This window comes from Rhipicephalus sanguineus, chromosome 9 (assembly GCF_013339695.2).
Source record: "Rhipicephalus sanguineus isolate Rsan-2018 chromosome 9, BIME_Rsan_1.4, whole genome shotgun sequence".
Lineage (NCBI taxonomy): Eukaryota > Metazoa > Arthropoda > Arachnida > Ixodida > Ixodidae > Rhipicephalus > Rhipicephalus sanguineus.
The window spans coordinates 80992383-81015711 of record NC_051184.2 but is presented as its reverse complement, the minus strand read 5'-3'; the positions used below and the strand labels follow the sequence as shown (position 1 = coordinate 81015711).

Sequence of the window (23329 nt, the reverse complement as noted above, 5' to 3'; positions counted from 1 at the left end):
ACTTTTGACATTTCACTTGCAAAATTATGTTTGGTCATTAAACTTTTATTTTGCCGAGTATCAAGGCTGAATTCAGATTAGAAATTGGTGAAAAATCTATTTTAATCAGGCAATGTCACTCTGGCCTCAGCCACAGCAGGTGCTGAGGCCACAGTGTATGGTAAGTTGATGTGGTAAAGGGGAAAGCATGAACCATGTGGCCAAGCACCATGGCACGGCACTCCGTAAACTGCCATTACCACCTCCCTGTGGAGATCAGTTGAAAGATGATGCAACACAAGAGCTGCAAAATATTTATGAAATTGCAATAACCACCCACATTAAATGTTCAGGAAATGTATCTTGCCTTGCGAGCATCCTACTTTAATTCTAGCAACATGGCAGGAAGTCGCCAATTCTGTTCAGGAGGAGTGACTTCCTGGTGTAAGCACAGGCGAACCAGAGCTCTTTGGGAGTGCGTACCAGATTACACTCTAATCTTGACCAACGAACAGGTGTTGCCAGCACATCCATTATATAAGCACCTCACAGTTGAAAAGCTCTTGGTTCACTGTCTACAAGGAACGATGCAAGGTGTTGTGGACTTGCTCAACAGCAAGGTCTGGCTTCTGTGTCCAAAGACAACGCTCCCATCCTGTACAGCTGTGGAAGCTGCAACAATGGCTACCTAATTCTTCAATAAGGGATATTCAAACTTTGAGCACATCCTTCAAGAGCTTGATATACTGCCACTTGAAGAACTTGTCACCCTGGGCCACTCACATGACCAGAGGCGAATCAAAAGAGTGTCTGTCTGCATGCAAAACAGCCGAGGCATGGGCTCATCTCTGCCACATGGTGAAGAGAGTGCACCTTTATGGCTAACTTAAGGGCTCGGAAATATTAACATATGGAGCCAGATGTTCTTAAGTGCGCTCGCTGTTTAGAGTGCGGATTGTTCTATGCTCTCACAAAGTTTCATGCTAATCGCACTGTATATTGATGAATACACACGTTTATAACTTTTAAATGCATTTTTATCAATTTCCATTCTGAGGCAATTCTGACATGTTGTGCACAAACTTTCATGCACTTAAAATAGTTCTATCATAACGAAATTTTGCACAGACCTTCTTCAGCCACTCTAAAATACAGATATCTATATGAAGTTGCACTATACATTACATATTTTTGGTTTCATAACTTCATATGCTGATAGGGGAGACGTAAAATATACATTTGGTACCCTCGGTTTTTTTTTAAAAAGGTAGCAACTTAAGCAGACATTTGCGGTACTTTTCAGTACTGTACTGCTCATGTGCAGCAAAATGAGCTATCTTGGGATTCTGTGTGAAAAGTTTTAATAAGCTAAAAATTGTGCACAAAAAACCCAGTATTTTGTTGTCAATGTTGTAGTAACTCTGGAACTATTGCAGTTATCAGAAAACTAATTACAGTTTTGAAATCAGCATCACAAACTCTACTATTACCTAAAATTTCAAAGTTCTGAGTCAAGAAATAAAAAAAAAATCGTTTTCGAGTAGCATCTCCCCTTAAGACAATGCCAATCACTGCCAACTATGATGTTAGAACCTTGCTAATAATTTGGTTGGCCACAAGCTCAGCTGTTAGTCCAGCCTTGCACCACTAGTGCAAGCTGCCCACATTATTTTTTGTGGTGCTTACCCAGTTTCAAGCCAGTGTGTGCGTCTCCTTGCGCAGTGGGCTCGCCTGGTGGCACCACCGCCGGCTGTCTGCCCAGCTTCCTGACAAGCCCTCCAACTGATGCTCGAAGCCCCGTGTCAGACCGGCTCGCCGCCCCAAGCCCACGAACAGATGGGACGCCGCGGCCACAGCAGGCGACACCGCTGTCAGGCCCACCCAGGAATAGCCTTTTCCACGACACCAGTGTCCTCTCGTCATCAATGGTGCGTAAAGTGCATGCTGTCTTAACCCATTTGCTGCCACCCGTTTTGCGCTTGCGTGGGCCCTCTGTAACGCGCATTTTTCAGCGAAAGCGTACGCACATGCAATATGCTTCCTTTTTTCTGCATCGCAAGCACCTAGCCAAAGTATTTGCTAAAGACATAAAAACACATTTATTTACATCCCACGAAAATTCACCTTTTGACCTCTGAAGTTGTTTCAGCTCACAGGCGTTTCAAAGTGTGAAATAGTTTAAAGCACTGTGGCATGTGGTGGACGGCACCACACATGTAATGCAGCCAGCCACTTTCACTTTTTTTTCTTGTGCCTTGCACACTTGACATTGCCTTGAGGGGATTCTTTTTCACAGGATTAGGAGCAATCTGGCATGGAAAATGAGCCCATTCAGTTGCTTCAAGGTGCAAGGTGCCACCATTCCTTCTGCCACTGGATGGAAAAAAAAAATCACTGAAGTGCCTTCAACCAACACAACTACTGCCATCTATCAGCAATGTATCCAAGCATTTTTAGATTAGCCAACAAGTGCTGTCATCCCTTAATAGCTTTGTAAGGTACTAAATACAGAAGACCACAGATTCGCTGGCTTTGGCAAGATAGCCACTGCAGGCGCACCTGTTGATTTGCTGGCTTTGGCAGCAAACGGGTTAAAGGGATACTGAACAAAAATATGCAAAAATGACAAAACACTGAAATTTGACTTGGCAGACATGACTGTTCCGACAAACATTGTTTATTTCACATATTTTTGAACAGACGGCTGAATTTTTGGAGAATTTTGAGCATTTGCATGCAAAGCTGCACGTCGATGGCTGTAACGTCGAGCGTGCTGGCGGCGGAAACAGTAGCAACAGATGTGGGCAACCGGTGCATGGTTTCCTGTCTTGCTACTTCCCTTTCTCCACCTCCCCTTTACATCCAACTCTCCCCTTCCACAAAGGCGCTGAAATATGCCCACACCCAGAAGCATTTTCCGCTGCTGGTGCCCTTGTAGTGGTTCTAGGGACTGTAGTGAGAGCGGAGTGGGTTGAGAGGCTCGGGTGGTGGCTGGCGTTGTCGATGGGTAAGGATTATGCAGGAAGCACGGTTGGCATGCCATTATTCACCGAGTTAAATGTCACCACCTCTTATTCAAAGCAGGCCTGCTAGACGTGGCAGGCTGTGAAAAACGCCATTGTTTTCATCTAGTTTCTGCCGGAGAACAAGCTTGTGTTAACCAGTTTCAACACCAAAGCTTTCAGTTGTGCTGAATGTCTCAGTGGCAAAACGTTTCTTCTGTATCTCTTTAAGCAGTAATGATGTAGCTTCTTTTTACCATGGTGACAGTTTGTGACGGCTGTTTACCACAAGGGCTGTCTACCGTGGCAGTTGTTACTGCAAGCTTAGAGGTGTTTCGATGCAGGCTTGTCAGAGTGATGTTATTTGACGTTATAAGTTCTGCTGCTTCAGGGGATCTACATGAAAACGCTAACGTGTAAACATGAAACATGATAGCAAAAGGCCTTTGCGTTTGTTTCTTTTTTTGCATGTTATTGTCCCTGTGTGTGCCACTATTAGTGCAGCTTGTGCTTTCAAGCTATGACGTTAGAGGGTTCTTGCAGCTCACCACATGTGCGTTGTCCATCTGTCTGTTGTTCCACGAGATCATGTAGCAACTTTAAGCAACCTTGTATGGCTTGCTCCTGTATCTTGCCATGGAATGGCCCTCAGGTGGCCAAACTTTAACTTGGAGCCCTCTGTGCCATTGTTTCTCATCGCCCAATTAGTTACTTAAGTTTGATAAGCTTTAATAGTAATGATAAATAAATGCTTATGGAGGTTATTGGGGCCTCATTAAAGCAGTCTAATTAAGTGCACAAGTTTTTTTTTTAGCCATCCAACCGGCACACGGCCATTGTCTTTGGTGCACTGCAAAAGACGACGATACAAAAATTTTGCCTAGGCACTCCATCTCTTTCACTGTTGCTGTGTGAAAAATGAAATTGTTGGTGGCAAACTACCAATTTAAGAAAATGTGTTACATTTACTAGTTACTGGCACAAAGTGCCTGTGAGTGGAGAGAAGTTTAGTGATGTTACTGATAAAAGGGATGTGGTCTGCTGCTCTGCATAGAAATATGGGATACGTGATCGACAACTTCAAGGGGCTCAGCAGCACTTTTCCAAGGAATAATCGAATGACCTCGCAATCCGAGTTTATTGCCTCACGTATCGACTTCTGCGAAAAATTTTAAAATCCGTCAACTACAAGTGGAGTTACAGGGATTTGTCGCACACTCCAGGTGCCTTCTTTCATTTCATCGAGTGTGCTAAAAGCTACGCAGAGGGGGATGACGAGGGGGCAAGAAGCTACGTTCGTTCATCAACACGTCATGACCTTGAGCATGTTCCTTTTTTTCTTTGAATGCACGAATAACTTTCAGTGTGATCACGAGCGCACTGTTGTAAATCTATATCATGTGTAATTATAGCCCTATAGAGCTCAGCATGGACACGTCGTGGCACCCCACGGCAAAGGTGGTAACTACGCAGCTCACGATTCTCAAATCAGCCAACAGCCATAAGCCAAATTGATGTCGTAAGCCAAATTGCATTTATGGCATCATTTGTCAAAAGAACAGTGAACGATTTTGAGTGGACTTTGAAACTTAATTGTAAATTCTAGGGATTGGCGAACATTTGGGTGCTTCGAATATTTGAACGAATGTTACAGTATTCGAATTCGCTTCAATGCAAATTTAGATTATTCGAAATTTCGAAGTATTCGAAATGAACGAATTTATGTATATTTGAGTGCATATAACCTCCCCCGTAAACGTGGTTTCACTGTAGCGTGGGAGGGGGGGGGGGCTATGCCGTGAAATCAACTATCCAGGGGAAATTCGCACTGCCGTGAAGCCACTGATCCAGGGGAAATCTGCACTGTCATGAAGCCACACTTCAAGGTTAAATGTACATATTACCTTCGCGCCAATTCATTATTTTTAAAGAGTAAAAGCATGTTATACCGGCTTATGTGCACTAAGTATAGTAATTTTTAAACCATAACGTATTGTACCGGTTATAACTTGCACCCTATTGCTGCACAAATCTTGCTTCCACTTCACTTCAAAGTGACATTCACACATGCCTAGTTCCAGTTCTTAAAAATATTGTGCAAGTTAGTTGGTTCATAAAAATATTGCATCATAACAATTTTTCTTAATAACATGGGATATACACTGTTTGATTCGATATTATTCGACCAAATCACTATTCGCTTCGAATTTGCTCCAAACCTCAATCTACTATTCGCCCATCCCTAGTAAATTCCATGCCGCAATCTGCGCTATAATATTTTGCTCACATATTCTCAGGTGCTTCGACTATCGATCGGCAGCATTCTCGGACAGTCTGTCACAGAAACCTGCCATCTCTCAAAAATGGAGGAGCGCTTTTAGAACTTGTTTTGTAAGCATATAGCGAGGCCAGGAAGCTTGAACCTTGCACTCAGAAAGCAAGTTATTCTCAAGCTTAATTGGTGCAGAAGATAGAGGGGCTTTGCAAGGCTTGTTGGAGTAGTCGTAGATAGAGATGTCTGTTGGGTCTTGACACACCTGAAAACCTATTGGCTTTGGCTGTGAAAATGAAATGCATAGCTGTTCATATACCATACAGAAACGTTGACGTTTCTTGTAGAAGGCAGCATTCAAGCGAACGTACACGCGAGTTCGTGAGCTTAATTGAAATCCACTTTGTTACTGTGAGCTCACGAGTTGTTTAGCAAGCCTACTGAGTGTTTTTGAGAGTGTGATACATTTATAACAAATTGCGTTTATACACGTATACGTTTTTAACAAATTTCGAAATGTAACGCAGCTGTTTGCATCACATGTGGCTTTATTGAACAAGGGTTTAGTGTGTCACATAAGCAACATCACAGGCACAAAGCGCAGTTCATCAGAGTTGCCATTACGGATGATGCTTGAATGACCAGTGACCACTAAAAGCATACATTCCAACCATTTTTTACTGATCAGTGCTAAATTTGCCTTTGAGGTTCTTGCGGTTTAGCCGACCACACATGCAGCATCGGAAGTATTTCGTTGCAACTGATATATTGACAGCCTGCACTCATTTGGCAGTACACTCTCAGATGTTGATGTGTACATCTGGCTATAGCTTTTTGAATCAAGTAATTGTAGACTGAGTGTGGTTTTGGATGCAAGCTTTAAAAATCTAGCTCCAAGTTCTTGCAATGAATGGACAGTACGTGATGGACATTAGCACAATATTCACTGCTGGTTGTAATTGGTAATACATCGACTTGATTTGTTATTTTGCTTTCAGGTGCAAGACACCTTCTACCAGAGCTCTCCAAGTAAGTGTACGCCATTTCTTAAGCAAAATTCAGCTAAAATTTTTGTTAAAATATTTTACACAGCTTTTGTAGGGGAAAAAAATAGAAAAAGGAGAAACTCATTTTACTTACTCAAAATTATTTTTTTGCTGAGAGCTTGCTCGGACTTGAGCACCCAAATTTCTACACAAACTCGTTCCGGCTCACAGGTTGGTCCGAGTCCGTGTGAGTCATCTCATCAGTGAATTTTCTCACCTCTGACTGTACTTGACCTTCAACTCAATTTTTCACGTCCACTCCATTATTTCTTTTGTGTTGGCAAGCAACTGACTGACTATTGTCAGTATTTCGTTTGCCTGAAAGCTGTTACGTGTTGACTGTTCGTGGTGTAGTGTTACTTGAAAATTTGCATATCACTTGGAATTTTTGCAGAAGTTATCTTCATTGGTGCTCATATTTCTAGTTTGCTTCAGGCTGAAATGACTTTCCTAAAGTCAGTGACCACACGCATGCTGTTGTTTGTACAGGTGTGCTGCACGAGTCCAATGCAGCAAATATCTCCGGTCAGCTCGACACCCTTTTCAGTTCTGGGTAAGTCTGTAGAATATTCTACATAAATTCACTCTTTCTGAAGTTACCATAAAAGTTTCTGTGCTTTCAAGAAGGGCTGGAAGGGTAAACGAAGGCAAATTCTCCTTTTAAAGGAACACTAAACTCAAACTTTTGTGAACGCAGCGATCAAAAACACATCGACAGAGACACATAGTAGACACGAAGGGCGCTGACTTACAACTGATCTTTATTTCTGTTGCCGTTGCAAATATACGGTGCTGCTTGACACTGATGTGAAATGTTGAATCAATTTATATGGATAAACTCTTATTTGAAAGTTATACTGTAGTTCACTTCATCATCGTTGACTTATTAAATAGAAGAGAAAGTGAAAGTATCATCTTCAATTTTCGTGCCAAAATGTGCATGTCAGCATGATGTCACAGGTTTCAAAGTGTTTGCCTGCATTTTCACTATATTAGCCCTACAAAATGTGCTCAGACTTGGTCTGCTCAGTCTCTGGCCCCCTCAGTGGACACTGTATTTAGCTTGTACTGATGAAGAAGTGGGAAGGCCCTAGTAGATACCATCAAAAGCTATGACATTATAGCGAGTTGGTGCGGGAATCTCAAGGCGGCATCGCCACCTGCAATTTATTTTCGCGTGACTTCTTGCTTACCAAGCACCATCTTGCAGCAAAAGTTGTATTTTTGATAATGTGGAAGGAAGCGTGATTTAGTACTGATATGTGAAAAATCGTTTGTCTTTTTAGTGTCACTTTATGCTACTTGGTTGATCACAGTAGGGCCAGCACAGTTAAATTTTAAACTAGCTTTACCTTTCACTGCGCAAAATGATTTACCTCCACATGCAGGCAATACTTATGTGAAACTTACCTTGGGAGCCTGTTTATCGGTGTCTGGTAGCAGGCAGAAAACCGGCACAACAAGCAAGGTCTCATCGCCAACAGCTCGCGATCAGTGCTTGCGCCTCATGCTAAGACAAGTGTCCTACTATTGTACGTACTGCTTCTTCCGCATTAAACTTGGCTTTCTTGCCATTTGCAGCTATGCTGGGATGAGAACAGAGCACTCATTATACAGTGTTTCATCTACTGTGCCATAGGAATGTCTTCGCAGTTTCACCAATCTGTGTTGTGGAAGATTCACAATGTTGGCAACAATGCTATCTGCAACTTGTATTGCTGGTTTCCTGTTTGTGCAAGCTGAGGTTTCTCACATTTTTTTTTTGCACAGGGACCTGACGCAGTCGCCAGGCCACTCTGAAGAAACGTGGGTCACTGTTTTTGGGTGAGTGTCTGCAACACAGGCTGTGCCTGTGGGGGCCTGCACGTATTGGCTTGCATGAAGCTTCCCCTCGATGCATTGCCTAGGAAACGAGTGGCACATTACAATCTTTGTGATAGCTAGTCTTAGTGTAGTAGATGCACAAAAAATAATCAATAAGCCATTAGCTTTCGGTATTGTAGACTGAAAGACAAACAGACAAACAAATGAACAAACTACAAGGAAATTGGCACTGATTAGAATGCACTGCTATTTCATTTCTGCTTTCATCTTTTCATCTAATGTCAGCATGACTTCAGCTTGTACACTTGATTCGGGGCCTGCGCTATCCTTGGCAAGGGGACGAGTAGTGGTGTGTTAACAAGAGGTATTATACTCGATAATTTCCTGTTCTACTTATCCTCTATACTTGACGCTCATGTGGTAGACCTAAATTTTTGTTGAACCTCTATGCCCTTCACGGGCTGTGACTTGTAGGTGCCTGATAGCCCATCAAAAGCAGAAGCACTGATGAATACAGTATTATTTAGAACATGTTGAATACATTTGGAAGCACCTCATTTTATAGACCTGTGTTGCAAGTTTTAATGAAATTTGCAAAGTGCTTTTGTATAAACAAGTTGGAGGGTAGATGGCGCAGTGTCTGTATGTCATGATGTGGTTTGTTCGTTCATTGTTTTGAAAGCAAACTCCTGAAGTTTCTGGATAGATCCTTTCAAAGAATGCTAGATATGATGTAGTTTAGTTGTTGTATCTGACATATGTATAGCAAGTGCTCTCATACAGTTTACATTCTACAAATTTCACAGAACTCACGGGTACAAGTTTGAACTGTAGTGGCTGCAGGTTTAAAAAAAGCACCTATATAGTGCTGAGATGTTTCCAAGTTCATTTACTTTCTTTTGCATGTTATAAAACAGACTGTGTGCCCAAATGTTTGCAGGTTTCCGCCATCCGCTAGTTCGTATTTTCTGCAGCAGTTCTCCCAATATGGCACCATCGTCAAGTACAAGGTGAGTGCTCGGAAAATGGTTTCACTCCTAGATTAGTGATGGCAACAAGCAAGTTTGTGTTGTTTAGGGTGAATATGTGCAGCTTTTTTTGCATGTGGGAAGGCTGGCTGCAGCACACTGCTTCTTTGCCTGTGTGTATGTCCTGGTGCCATCCTAAATTTAAAAGCACACGATTCTCAAGCTCGCAGCTGCCGCGGTGACCTAGTGGTTACAGTGCTTGCCTGTTAACACAAAAGATGCTGATTCGATCCTGCCCACAGCGGTAGCATTTCAATGGAGGTGAAATACTAGAGGCCCACGTACTAGTGTATGTCAGCGCATGTTAAAGAACCCCATGTGGTCAAAATTATCCAGACCACTCCACCACGGCGACTCAGAAGGCTGAGTCGCTTTGGGGTGTTAAACCCCATAAACCTAACCTAACCAATTCCCAAACTGCCTCAGTGCATCGTTCCACTTCCAGGTTCAGCTGCGTTTGGGACAGTGACCTAGGTCAAATGTTGAAACCCACAATTGGATGATGATGATGGTAACATTCTGAAACACGTCACTAGAAGACTGCACACATAGTGCTACGTGCACTCTGTGTCATCACTTATCATTCATATCTAGTATGTGAAATTCAGTGAGTGCACTTCCCCGTACGTCTCGTTTCATCTTTACAAAATGGCCGGCGTTGTCCTAGAAATATAAGCAAGAGCACATCAGCATACTTCGCTATCCTTACCATAATTTCTTCCTTGCTAACACATAGCTGTTTACAAGACTACAAGAAAAAATAGTGCCATGAGCAACGTGCGTCAGAGATCCCGCAGCCCTTGCCAATGTTAACACCGATGCCAGTGTTATTGGACTCTGTACTGTACTCGGTTAACGGCAGTCGGGGTTCAGTGAATACGTCGTCGACCTATGGGAGCAGCACTGTGACCAAGGCTAGTTACTCAGTTACATAGAAAGAGTGTTAAGCCATTATTTTAGCCCTTGCAGAAAATTCGGGCTCAATTGTGTGGTCACCCCTTTTGATGTCGTTACGGACCACCCTGCCCTTTCTTTATTGTTACGCCTCGAGGACTCGTCTGGCCAACTTACACGCTGGGTTGTTAGCTACATGAGTACGACAGCCACATGCTAGTATATCCGTCCGGCTACAGGTATACGCACACTGATGCCCTTCCTCGCACACCAGTGTCGGCTGACAGTGCTCCTTTATCTGCCGTTGACCCCACACTTAGACCACCTGCGCTACGCAGTATATCATCAGAGAAGCGCAAGGTCCCTGTGTCAGTGCTCTCATCAGCATTCTTTCTGATCCCTTCACCTTATCACTATCGTGTGCTCTTTAGCCACTTTTGCATTAGTGATGGGCGTACTTATCGTCACAGCTATCTCTCCAACGGTTGCAAGTAACTTCTAATGCTGTGCCCTCTGTGTCATATTGTATGCAACGCTTTCCCCACAGATACACAATGCGCACATGCCAACCTTTTCGAGTCCTGTGCTCTACTACGTCGCTGATTTTATTGGCCCAAAATATGTAATCACGTCCAAGAGTTCACACACCCCTGTGCTCAATGCCAAAAATTAGTACATTCCAAACAACTCTCCCCGTCACAGCCCCTTCCCTGCTCAACCACTTGATTGCAGAAACAGCTGCTGTACCGACTGCCACTTCACGCAACTTTGCATTGCTTCTGTAACAACATTTCATTCTGCACCACAGTGCCCTTCCCGAGCGATAGAGGCTGCGCTTTCCTTTCTAATGCTCTAAATATTGGAATAGATGACAAATTCCAAATCGTTCACCGAAAGAAGTGCTGTGTACCGTCTGTGAACTAATGGCATGACAGGGCACATCAACTGTACTCTCTCTTGGTTATCAATGTAAGTTTTCTGTGATCATTCAAATTGGGATCAAGTGCTCCCTTTCACTGCGTAAACACTTACAGTACTGCGGCACAAGTGGTTAAATTTGAGACTATGCTTTCATATAAGCCTGATGCTTCGAAAAGAACTCCTGTGTTTGAAGCTGCTAGACATGCCAAGGAATGCCGCCAGCTTGCATGCTCCTTTCCTGCTGAAAACTATTGGCAGCAGCAATTCCATCAACCTGGAGCCGTTCTGTACCAACTTTTTCACCCTGACTCACTTATGTGGCTTCATGTATACCTGCTATCGCACCTAGCCACGCTGGAAAACTTGTGAATTGCCTTGGAGCCTACTATGTTCTGCAGCAAACGTCCGTCATGAGTTACTTCGTGGAGCCCCTCATGCCATCGATAGACCTGTGCCGTCGCGGCCGCAAATGTGTCCACATCTGTCGCATCAAATTTTGCTACGACCAAATGGTTGTTTTTTCGTCATAGGCTGCCAAGGTGGCAACTTTTTCTGCGGAAGGCAAATTGTAGAGTAGTGGCCTGTGCCTCAGCAGTATTGTCAATGAAATGAGCTCGTGCTTGCTGTGCCTGACTGAATGCTTTTGACAGCTGCCTGTTCACTTGCGTGCATTGCTAATAAACCTCTCAGTGATGTAATTTTAGTCATAACTTTATTAGTGCATAGGAAGTGATATAGTAGGGGGGTTGAGCTACGGACAGCTGAAACTTTATTCTTTATATCAAAAACATAACTTTGGGCCTTGCGCATGGGGAACTTATCGCAAGGCCGAAAGCATTTTAAAACCAGCATTTTAAAGGGCCCGTAAACAGGCTCCAACTTCGTTTTAGATCTCCCAAACAAGCTCTTCATCTCGTGCAGAAAGCCGCGGCGATCACATTTTATGAATATCAAATCGCTGCGTGCCGCGCGGATTTCCGTTTCGAAACACAATTCCTGCGCCCCTCTCCAGCTCCTGTCCAGACCTCGTCGTCCGCGAAGTGACGTAAAATTTCCCATGGGCAACTTTACGTAGCACTGATTTCGCCGATTGGCCCTTTGCACTACGAAACGGCGTCTTGGCTCTTCGGTAATGCAGTTTCGGCCACGTATTTACCGCGCTTCTTCACCGCGCCGCTCGGTCGTTGGCTGCGTGCCGATGACTTAATCGACGATGACATGTTGCCGAAGTGGGCGTAGTCACGACAACGGGCTAATCTATGCCTACACCTCTTCGCTGGCGAGAACGGTGGCAAGGCCGAGCGAGAAACCGAAACCAGCCGTTACAGCGCTTATTGACAAAATTTCTGCTGCGGCATGTTCACATCGTACAAGTGCGCAGTTATCGGTTAACCGCACATTTTGGACCGCGGGGTTGTTTACTGGCCCTTCAAGACATCCAACTTTTGCGTAGCCCATGTAAAAACATTAAAACATTAACACATGGGCGTTAAAACATTAACACACGACTACGGTTACTGTAGCATGAGTCTTCCCCATGTAATACGCTGGGCGTTATAACATTAACACACGACTACGGTTACTGTAGCATGAGTCTTCCCCATGTAATACGCTGGGCGTTATAACATTAACATACGACTACGGTTACTGTAGCATGAGTCTTCCCCATGTAATACGCTGGGCGTTATAACATTAACACACGACTACGGTTACTGTAGCATGAGGCTTCCCCATGTAATACGCTGGGCGTTATAACATTAACACACGACTACGGTTACTGTAGCATGAGTCTTCCCCATGTAATACGCTGGGCGTTATAACATTAACATACGACTACGGTTACTGTAGCATGAGTCTTCCCCATGTAATACGCTGGGCGTTATAACATTAACACACGACTACGGTTACTGTAGCATGAGTCTTCCCCATGTAATACGCTGGGCGTTATAACATTAACATACGACTACGGTTACTGTAGCATGAGTCTTCCCCATGTAATACGCTGGGCGTTATAACATTAACATACGACTACGGTTACTGTAGCATGAGTCTTCCCCATGTAATACACTGGGCGTAATAACATTAACACACGACTACGGTTACTGTAGCATGAGTCTTCCCCATGTAATACGCTGGGCGTTATAACATTAACACACGACTACGGTTACTGTAGCATGAGTCTTCCCCATGTAATACGCTGGGCATTATAACATTAACATACGACTACGGTTACTGTAGCATGAGTCTTCCCCATGTAATACGCTGGGCGTTATAACATTAACACACGACTACGGTTACTGTAGCATGAGTCTTCCCCATGTAATACGCTGGGCGTTATAACATTAACACACGACTACGGTTACTGTAGCATGAGTCTTCCCCATGTAATACGCTGGGCGTAATAACATTAACACACGACTACGGTTACTGTAGCATGAGTCTTCCCCATGTAATACGCTGGGCGGTATAACATTAACACACGACTACGGTTACTGTAGCATGAGTCTTCCCCATGTAATACGCTGGGCGTAATAACATTAACACACGACTACGGTTACTGTACCATGAGTCTTGTGGTAACTCCGCTGTCATAGTCGTTTTTTTGCCTCGAACAAGGCTGTAGTTTTTTCTACCTCGCGTTTCATGGTTCAGGTGAGCTCTGAGGGCAACTGGATGCACCTCTGCTACCAGTCGCGGCTGCAGGCCAAGAAGGCGCTCAGCAAGAACGGCAAGGTTTTCGGCGCGCACACCATGGTTGGTGTGAAGGCCTGCGTGACGCCCGATCAGCCGGACCAGGCGTCCTCGTCCAAGGAGAATGTGTCCGGCATCGAGGCCCGGCCGCTGGTGCAGGCCTACCGAGCTTCGGCCAGCAGGCGCCAGGTGACGCTACCGGAGATACCCACGCCACGGCGAGACACAACGGTGACGTCACGAGCGCTCGAGTACCTCTTTGGATGGTAGCAGCGCCGCCAACTTCGCCGCACTCTTTGATTTTTAGCGCTGCAATAAAAGCGGCAGTTTTTACCGGTGGCTGCTTTGTTTTTATTCTCTGCGTATTTAAAGGGACACTAAATAGCAAAACGATTTTTCTCGTATTAGTAAACTACTCTTTAACGATACCAAAAAACACCACACTTGCGGCGAGAAGACGCGTAGTGAGAAAACACGCAAAATGAAAATGTGGGTGGCGACGCCATCTTGAAGTTTCCGCACCAATCGCCGTGACGTCACATATTTTGACGACGCCTACTAAGGCCTACGTAGTTCCTAATCGGTAAAAATGAAGTACATTGTCCTTTGAGGGGGCCATAAACTTAACATACCAAGTTTGAGGAAATTTCGTTGGGCCAATGGCGCCAAAATACAAGTACACTTTGAAATCCGTGACGTTACGCGCGGAGATTTCGGCGCGAAATTTAGAAATTAAACTTTGAACTTCATTTTCTCCTACATAAATAAATCTATGATGGCTAGATTAACGACATTAATGTTCTCAGTGTACAATTTATCAGTTTAAACTGATTCATTGTTTCTCTTTAGTGTCCCTTTAACGGCTTAGCTGCTCTAGGGCTGGGCCTGACTTCGGATGAGGGTCCGCGTCGTCACGCTCCGATTCCCAGATACACCAATAGATGGCGTAACTGCCTTGGTCGCTGTAGAGTTACTGTATATGCTGCCTTTAGGTAGCATTAGCATATACAGTAACTCTAGGTCGCTGTAGAGGTATAGGTAGCATATACAGTAACTCTAGGTCGCTGTAGTTTCACCTGCTCCGGTGACCCACTCACACCGACCGCTGGCCCGCTCGTTGCCGATGTTAGCGAGGCCTTTTTCTTATCGCTTCGAAGTTGTAGCCGGTCACTCTCCAGAAGCAACCACGGACCATCAAACCAGCTTGATTTTGCTACCACTGGGAGTGTTCTTCGTAGCCCTTCGCGATTCGGCACGGAAGCGAGGTATCCGCGGCGTCCAGGCTCGGAGTCTTGCGCTCGTGCGCGCACCGCTGCTCGATGATAGAAGAAACACGTGAGATCCAGCCGGCTGTGCGCAGCCGGACGCCGGCGCGAGTCGAACTTGCCATCAGCGCAAGCTGACATATACAGCGCAAGCTTCTTACACTCGCATATGTCTCCAAGGCCACTAGACAACATACGCCAACGATATGCGAAAATGTGCAATACGGCTTTCCAGCAGGTTTCCTTCCTTCAAGCAAGCCCTTTCGTTCAGAGACTGCTCCTCTCGCTCGTTGTGCTTCTGCAGCTCTTAGTTCCAGTGAAAGTGCGTAGGCTGAGGGTCAACCACTAGGTGCGACAATGCCATACTAGCTTTGAAGAGAAACAAACAAGCAAACAAACATTTGTGGTATTCGCATACCTTTACTGGAACTAGGAGTGGCGCTCATCGGCGGACAAAAGCCGCCGAAGCAGGTAGCTTGAGGCAACACCACCTAGACTTGCTTGAGGTCACATGGTAATAAACTATCAAACTGTTGTTAAAAATCACGTGACAGAAAACTCCCCATGTAGTAAAATTGGATTGTGACATCCGTTCACTACGTTCCTCAGAGGTGGTGGTAAAACTATGTCATTTACCACCTTTTACTCAAACATGAGGTAGTAATTTTAGGAGCGAGGGAGTTTCAGGAGTAATGAGCCGCAGAAACCCCACTCTTGGCTAACTTTTGCTTACAGCATAGAACAGAGGTAGTCGGGGTGCCTTGATGCGCGTGTTCTCCGCTTTAAGGGGGTCGCGCGCATCAAGGTGCCCTCGATGCGCGCCTCGATGCGCGCCAATGGCAACGGTGGAGGTGAAGCAGCTGATGTTAGTCGAGGTCCCAGTCGCGACACCTGGCACGCAGCGGTATTAGAGTGGAGGCGCGAGGTGAAGGAACGAAGGGTGCTTGCACGAGCTGTCCCTCTTCTAATTCATTGTACGCCGGCACACCCAGACGAGACACTGGTGACATAAGCAAACACGCGCTTTTATATCGCCTAAAACACTATCTAAACCATTAACATTTAAACATGCTTGCGGAGAGATCAATAACTGAATTCCTGTAAAAGGATTTCCCTTTCCAGTGGACACCAAATTGTGAGTCAACATTTAAGCAACTACAGTTTGTGCTCACTTCCGGACCAATATTACGCCACTTTGATCCCTATTGCTGCCACGGAAATCCATACGGGTGCCAATGGAATTGTTCTCGGCGCAGTGCTCATTCAACGCCAAGACAATACTGAACACGTGGTCGCCTATGCAAGCGTTCACTGAGCAAGGCAGAGCGCAATTACACAGTTACAGAACTGCAGTGGCTTGCCATCGTTTTCGCCGAACACAAGTTTCGCCAGCGCCGCCTCTATTTTTCTGTGCCTGGGCGAAGGAGCGGAGCGCAATGGGAACCGACCGTCGGGGTTAGTGCGGCTTCTAGCCGCCGGGCGCCGCCACCGTAGTAGACTAGCCGTCGCGTCGTCGCTCGCGGAAACGAATGCCGTGGCTGCATTTGAAGCTGCTGTATGGTTCAGTTTCCGGCTGTATTCGCGTTGTTTAAGGTATAATGAAAACTTGTACACTGGAATCATGAAGCACTTGTCGCTCTGGGCAACCATTTCGAAGGCATGTGTCTTTCGCGGCTATTCGATCGAGACGCTCGCGCGTCGTCTGCTAGCCCGATAGCGCGCGCATGCCAGTGATGCGCGTAAAATTGGCGGTTTTTGACTGTCTCACAGTCGATTTTCGAAAGCAGCATTTGCTAAGAGCTAATACTGAAAGCTTGGGCGCTTGAAGTTCCCCGATGCGTGCTACCGTCTACTGGGGTAGCACACTATACGCAAGCCATGAGTTCATGTGCTAAATAGCATGAAATGTCACTAAGCTGCTTCCAGTGACAATGTACATAATGATTGTCGGTTGTTTCGCCGGTAGCGCATGTAGTGTCCATGGGCTCCGATTCTTCAGCTTCGAGACCTAATGTCAGCGCTGCATGCACATGGCGGCGATCGCGAGGCAGCGTTGCTATAGGTACTACATGCATTCGTTGACTGTTCGGACGCAACACGCTGACGTTTAGGGATACTTGCCACGCTTGATTCAGTTGTTACCTTGCGCTGCAAACGTGAAGGGTAGTCTGCGAAGAGTGACGCTACTGCATCCTTCGTAAGCCGCCGCTTCTTATATTCTATGAAACCTTCGCGTCGTAAACGACGGCTGCATATTCTAGTGTAGTTTGAAGATGTCTTAGGAGACCAATTATCCCGCCTAATTACTGCAAGCCACCTCTACCGAACACCAGCGGCAGCTGGATTTTCATGGAGCGACAGCCGAACAGTGTATTAAGGCGAAAGCCTTAGATGCCTCATCAAACGCGAAAATTGACCGTCGGCGGCGTCAGCACGAGTGATGCAAAAATAATTACGTGATGACGTCATCATATGACGTCACAGATCATTTTGTGACATCGTCGTGACGTCACATAACGCCGACGTCGGCGTATTACATCTTCGCTTGGTCAAAATGAGCCGATCACGGAGGCAGTGCATGCCTCAGCTGATGTGCAAAAAGCTTGCACTGCCTCCGATCCTTGAGGCTGTAAGAAAACCGCGTTAGGCGCAGAAATATCTCGGAGGGAGGCAGGAAATGTTCAATAGATTGACTAGAAGAAAAGAAGCTGGCTTTCGCCTTTCAGTCGTCTTAGATGAATGCATAAGGGACCCTGTGAGATTTCTTTCTGTATCAATAAAGGGAAATGAAAAAAAGACAATCGTGATTTTTTTCAGTTCCGTTTGCGGAGTGGAACACAACAGTATGACATACTAAGGCATTGGGGCGGTTGCAATAGACTGCAATAGAAAATAAAACGCGAATACTATCAAACTCGAGTGCAAATATCGAACCGGCAGCACGGGCCTGACAGTCTGCCTGCGGAATAATTACAGCGGGGATGGAAAGACACGCGAACATGCGGAATCTGCATTCTTTGCTGTTTCGCATCTATTTTCAAGTGGTTATAGCCTCGATGATTGATGAGAACCCGACGTCAACCATGACACAATGAAAGACCATCTAGCATCTTTTTATTGCCACCACGGTCAGAGCGTGATGAAAACAGCGCGCCGCTATGTTCGCGTTTCTTTCCATCCCCCTGAACCTGTGAAGGCCTGCAAGAAGCACAAATGCAATTAAACTCGGATGCAAACACGAATTCGCGAGCTTCGTGATACGCGCGGCCGTTGAGCGCCAGCTTCCCGTAGTCTACTTGCACAGCGCCACCACGCGGCAGCGGCGAGCGGACGCGGAGCGCGCGCTCGACGGCCCGAGGAGAGCGTTCGCCCAGGCACTGAAACGCCCATACATCTACGGCCGCCCCTTCTCAGTCATCACCATAGGTCTGCAAAAATTAGAGCTCACTCGGACTCAGAGTCAACAAAATTTTTTTCATCTGGTCTCACTCGGACTCAGATTCACTCAAATTTTTCTCAGCCGGACTCTCTCGGACTCAAGCTCACCAAAATATTGTTACAAGCCGTGACGAACAAGAAGGAATGCTCCATCGAGGCGATGGAGCCTCTATTTCTGGGTTCTCCAATGCGAAGGTTTGCGTGGCTGTGAGGGATTACCTCAATGAAACCAATCGGTTAACTAGATAATCTATATTATTATTCTTCTGTGTCAACACATGTATATATTTTAAAAATTCGGGCATTGAGTTATTTTATTATTGTTATTTATTTATTTTTTCATATTTGATCAAGTGTCAAAATTTCCTATCAAATTTATAATTTTTCTATTCTGTAACCTCCCCTCTAAAGAATTATAACATTTATAAAACCACTCAAGTCTTGGCCAATCCCCCACAGTGGGTGTGAGCCAAAGTTGCAGGTGAACAAGAACAAGAACAATAGCGCTGGCGTTTTTGTTGTTGGCGTTTCGCCATCTTGGCTGAAGGACTCCCCGTGTAGATCCGATCCTGTAAATACATTTCATTCCTTCCTTCTTTATTGCGGATATTCTCACTCCCGTGACATTTTGGTGGTAGTGCGGGATACCAACACGGTATAACGGAGCTCCGAAGCGGCCGACACTTGGTTGAACCCACGATGGCAGAAGAAGGTTCGGCCCCTGCAGCGGCAACCGCAACGACGACAGTTGTCCTTCCACAGCTGAAAGACCCGGGCACGTTCTGCGGGGCTGACAATGTCGACATCGAAGAATGGTTGCCGATGTACGAACGCACCAGCAAGAATTATCGCTGGGACGACACTCTTATGTTGGCGAACATGCCGGCCAAAGTGTGGTTCGAGAATCACGAAGGAGAAATTGGCAGCTGGAATGCATGCAAAGAAAAGATGCGTGCCCTGTTTGGCAAATTGACTAGTAGAAAGATAGCGGCCAAAAAGGAGCTGGCGTCGCGTGTTCAGACATCGATGGAATCCTACCTGTCTTACATACAAGACGCGATCGCCCGTTGCCGCAAAGCGGACGACAGCATGGAGGGGTCTGAAAAAGTGGCGCATATCTTGAAAGGTATAGCAGATGATGCATTCAACCTCCTGATCTGCAAGGACTGTGACACAGTAGATGCCATCATCATAGGCGTGCGCAGGGTTCCCCATCAGGGGGGGGGGGCAAAGGTTCATCGCAGCGCCCACCCCCACCCTACTAAGTCAATGTATGTGGCAGGGTTTGCGCCCCCCCTCTTATGTGACTAGAATGGTATAATGTACGGGGCCAGGGGCGTAGCCAGAAATTTTTTTCGGGGGGGGGGGTTCAACCATGCATTATGTATGTTCGTGCGTGCGTTTGTATGTGTGCATGTATATATATGCAAGCAAAATTGAAAAAATTTCGGGGGGGGGGTTGAACCCTCCCCCCCCCCCCCCCTTGGCTACGCCCCTGAGCGGCGCCGTCTGATTCCGCAGACGAATCGGTGAGAATCTCGCCCTTTCCCTAGCTTTCGCTGTGCTACGCACAGACGAATCATACGCACCTTGCCGAACCCAGGCGCGAGCCGATACAGGCAATGCAAGCGCAGCAAGCGCGCGGGGGCAGTCAGTCAGTGAGGAGTTAGTCGGCGTTGTTTGATGATCTAGTGCTGTGAGTTAAGTATCAAGAGATGACAGTGACAAGTTTTGAACAGGGTCGCCGAGAAGACATGTGATGACCGACTGCGGAGGAGAACGAACGTCCGCGTGGAGTGAATCGTCATGCCGGTGAATATCAAAGGTGCGTCGCGCAGACCAGCGTAACAAGATCCAGCTATGAGGTGCGGCTCGTGGTGAACATCCGCTTTGTTTTGTTTACAAAGGTGACGTCTCAATCACTTCTTGTTCTTTTTGAAGTCAACCATTGCTGTATTTCTGTTTCTGTAAATAATAAATATAGAACTTAGCTTGTAAAAATTGGCCGCGTATCTGCGTGCTTCGCTGCAAATGTCGTCTAAAGACGATAGAAGAGGCGCTGCGTGAGATATGGACGCCATCTGGCAATACGTCGGGAAACACGAGTGCTATGTTGCGGGCTGGTACTCCCGGCGCAGCGGCAGGCGAAGACCGGCGGTGACCAACGCGACCGGTGGGGACGCCGGCCAGCCCGAACACGCTGTTTGGCGCGATGCGCCGAAGGAGAAGAAACGTCCGCACTCAACGAGTACTCTCCACACACTCTTTTATTTACACGTCGCCTGGGTAAAATGATGATGATGATGATGACTTGGGGCTATTCCCTTTGTATCGGGCGGGCAAGATTAATTTGCCCTAGCCAGCGAAAAAAAAAAAGAAAAAAAAACACACACACACAGACACTCACAGCACCGTAAATAAGTCTGTACGGCTAATTCACTGCCGCTGCGTCGCTCGCCACCACCGCACCAGCCTTACTTTGGTGGTGCGAACTGCTGCATAGTTCACTGCAGCAGCCGTTTCATCGCCTGCGTGCAGCACCGTGTCACTCGTGCGCGCAAACCCCAGTGCCTCGGGCAGAGTAGTGCCCTCTCGCTGGCGGGGGCACAGAGACGTACAGCGTAGCACAAGGTGGGGGATGGTTTCCTCTTCCTGCTCGCACACCCGGCATAAAGCCCTCGTGTCGTCGGTAGCTTCGTCGAATCGACGGCGGTACACAAGTGTTCGCAGTGCCCCAGCCCGCGCTTCAAACAAAAGGCCGCTACCCCCATTTGTGTCGTAGATGCGTTCCTTTTCTATAACAATTTTTTGCTTGCGGTACTCCGTCAATGTTGTCTTGGAACACATCGCCTTCCGCCACTTTTCGTTTTCTTCTTCCCGTACTTGTTCTTGAACGGCCCGAGCCCATTGGCACTCCCTGGTTGCCGTCACGGGCTTCGATGATGATGATGATTTGTGGCTTTGCCCTTTGTAGCGGGTGGACACATATGGTGTGTTCTAGCCTGGGTATGAAGAAAAAAAATGAAAGAAAAAGAACGACAAAAAGAAAGAAAAAAAGTACGAAGGCACGAAAGAGTTCACTTCTGGCACCACTTCCACCACTGTTGGAGCCTTGTCTTTGTGGTGGCAACGGCTTTTGCATTCCTGTCCGTCAGGGCCAGTGCCTGAGGGAGAGTAGTGGCCTCCGGCGGGCGGGGTGAGAGTTTTTGGCATTGCAGTACCAAGTGCTCCACTGTCTCTTGTTCTGCTCCACACGCTCTACATAAAGTTGAATCGATGTTCGGGTCAAAGCGGCTGCGATATGCCAGCGTGCGAAGCGCTCCCGCGCGCGCCTCGAACAGTAGCCCACTTCCACCACTGTTATCGTACAAAGATTCCGGGGCAATGGCCTCTTTGTATGTTCGGTACAGCTGGAGTGTACTCTTTTGCTGCAGCGACATTTGCCATTGTGCGCTCTCCTCTTCGCGTATCCGTTTCCGAACTGCCGCGGTAAACTTGCGCTCCGTGTTCTCGAGTGTTGAGCAGTCCAACATTCCGTACTTGCGTCGGAGAAAGTAGACTCTATTTAACCACTGCGTTCTGAGCCCCACGAAGTGCAGGTAGCGGAACATGCGACGGGCCCACCGGTGATCATTCATGAAGCGTAGGCGTCCTTCATAAGCGATCTTGCTTGTGGCTTCCCTTGCCTCGAACGTTGACCAGCCTACGTCCCCCTGAATGGCCTCCACTGCGACCCTTCCATGGCAGCCTAGTGCCAAACGGCCCACCTCCCTTTGGCCTCGCTCCAGCCACTGACGGGTCCTGCTTGTCAGGCATATAATGGCATTCGCAAAGGTCAGGCATGGGACATGGACCGACTTCCACAGCTCTCGCACCAATACATATTTGTTGCAACCCCAGAGGCTTCTCCGGCGCAGAATGCAGCTCGCGCGCTGGGAGGTCTGTCGCAACCGATCCTCGTGCCTCAAGAACTGGCCTTCCCCCATGCCGATGGTCACACCCAGATACCGGTATTCTGTTGAGAATGGCAGTTTGTCTCCATTGGGAAGTTCCAACGGGAGGTTTGTATCCACTTCTCCGGCAAATTGGACAACAGCCGACTTCTGAGGGTTGAACCGAAGGCCTAAGCCTGCCAAATGGTGAGCTGATATTGTCACCAACTGCTGGAGCTGATGTCGGTCTTCCGCAAGGAGAACAATATCATCTGCAAACACCAGCCCCGGTAGTGTCCATACTTCGGGCTGTCCTTCTGACAGGAATTTCATCTTGAACCCAATGTTTGATTGGATGAGGGCACTTTCTAAGCCTGATGCATACAGCATGTATAGCAGGGGCGAGAGTGGGCACCCCTGCCTGAGTCCTCTGGTGACCTTTACTGGCTCAGAGGACGTATCTGCCAAGCGTGCTACCACCGAGCTATCGGCATAGAGGCGACGTAAGAGGTCTGTCCATTCTTGTGGCATGCCCAGCTCGGTCATGCGCCGCAGCATTAGGTCATGTGACGATAAACGGCAGCGCACGCTGGGTTAAGACAGAAACACAAAACACGAAAAAAAGGACGACACAAGCGCTGACGCTGATGATGATGATCTAATGACAAGTGTCAGCGAATGCTTAGACAGGCACGGCGCTACGAAGTTTCAGAACGAATCCGGGATCCATTGCAGTCAATTTTTAGAATTAATTTCTATGTACCTCAAATCCACCTTTGCAGAATGGAATGGTGACATTTACCTACAGAAAAACGGAATTTGTATAGGATCATGCATAGCCCCAATCCTGAGTGACCTGTACCTTGCTGTACGCGACAAGAAACTTAAAGAACGCCTTGACTATCAAAAGGTTGTCCGTGTTTTTAGGTACGTTGACGATTTTTTAGTTCTGTTATGTTATGACGAAGAAGGTTTTGACAATGCCATGTGCAGCACTATTGAAGTGTTTACAGAATGCCTCAGGCCCTTGGTGATCA

General features: G+C 46.6%; 2 protein-coding genes across 2 annotated transcripts in view; one reads left to right on the top strand and one right to left on the bottom strand.

The window, feature by feature from the left end:
* Positions 1-13996, top strand: part of LOC119405911 (FGFR1 oncogene partner 2 homolog) — a 31464-nt gene extending 17468 nt beyond the window's left edge. The window contains exons 3-8 of the mRNA XM_037672735.1: positions 1702-1907; positions 6252-6282; positions 6789-6852; positions 8070-8123; positions 9064-9133; positions 13619-13996. Coding sequence (XP_037528663.1) covers positions 1702-1907; positions 6252-6282; positions 6789-6852; positions 8070-8123; positions 9064-9133; positions 13619-13927 — 734 coding nt within the window. The 3' untranslated portion in view covers positions 13928-13996. The remainder of the gene's footprint in view (positions 1-1701; positions 1908-6251; positions 6283-6788; positions 6853-8069; positions 8124-9063; positions 9134-13618) is intronic.
* A 1792-nt stretch (positions 13997-15788) lies between these two features.
* LOC119405669 (uncharacterized) lies at positions 15789-22850 on the bottom strand. Its single transcript, XM_037672512.1, has 2 exons — positions 21710-22850; positions 15789-15922 (listed from the first exon to the last, which is right to left on the bottom strand). Exons 1-2 carry the CDS (start codon positions 22848-22850, stop codon positions 15789-15791), a joined length of 1275 nt encoding a protein of 424 aa, XP_037528440.1.
* Positions 22851-23329: the final 479 nt, after the last annotated feature.

Bases quoted from the DNA above. Each gene is read 5' to 3' on its own strand.
- LOC119405669 (XM_037672512.1), bottom strand. From the start codon at position 22,850: ATGCTGCGGCGCATGACCGAGCTGGGCATGCCACAAGAATGGACAGAC. The intron at 15,923-21,709 runs GTGGGCTACTGT...TTATGTCACCAG, and splicing joins GTACGATAACAGTGGTGGAA to TGTCTCGTCTGGGTGTGCCG.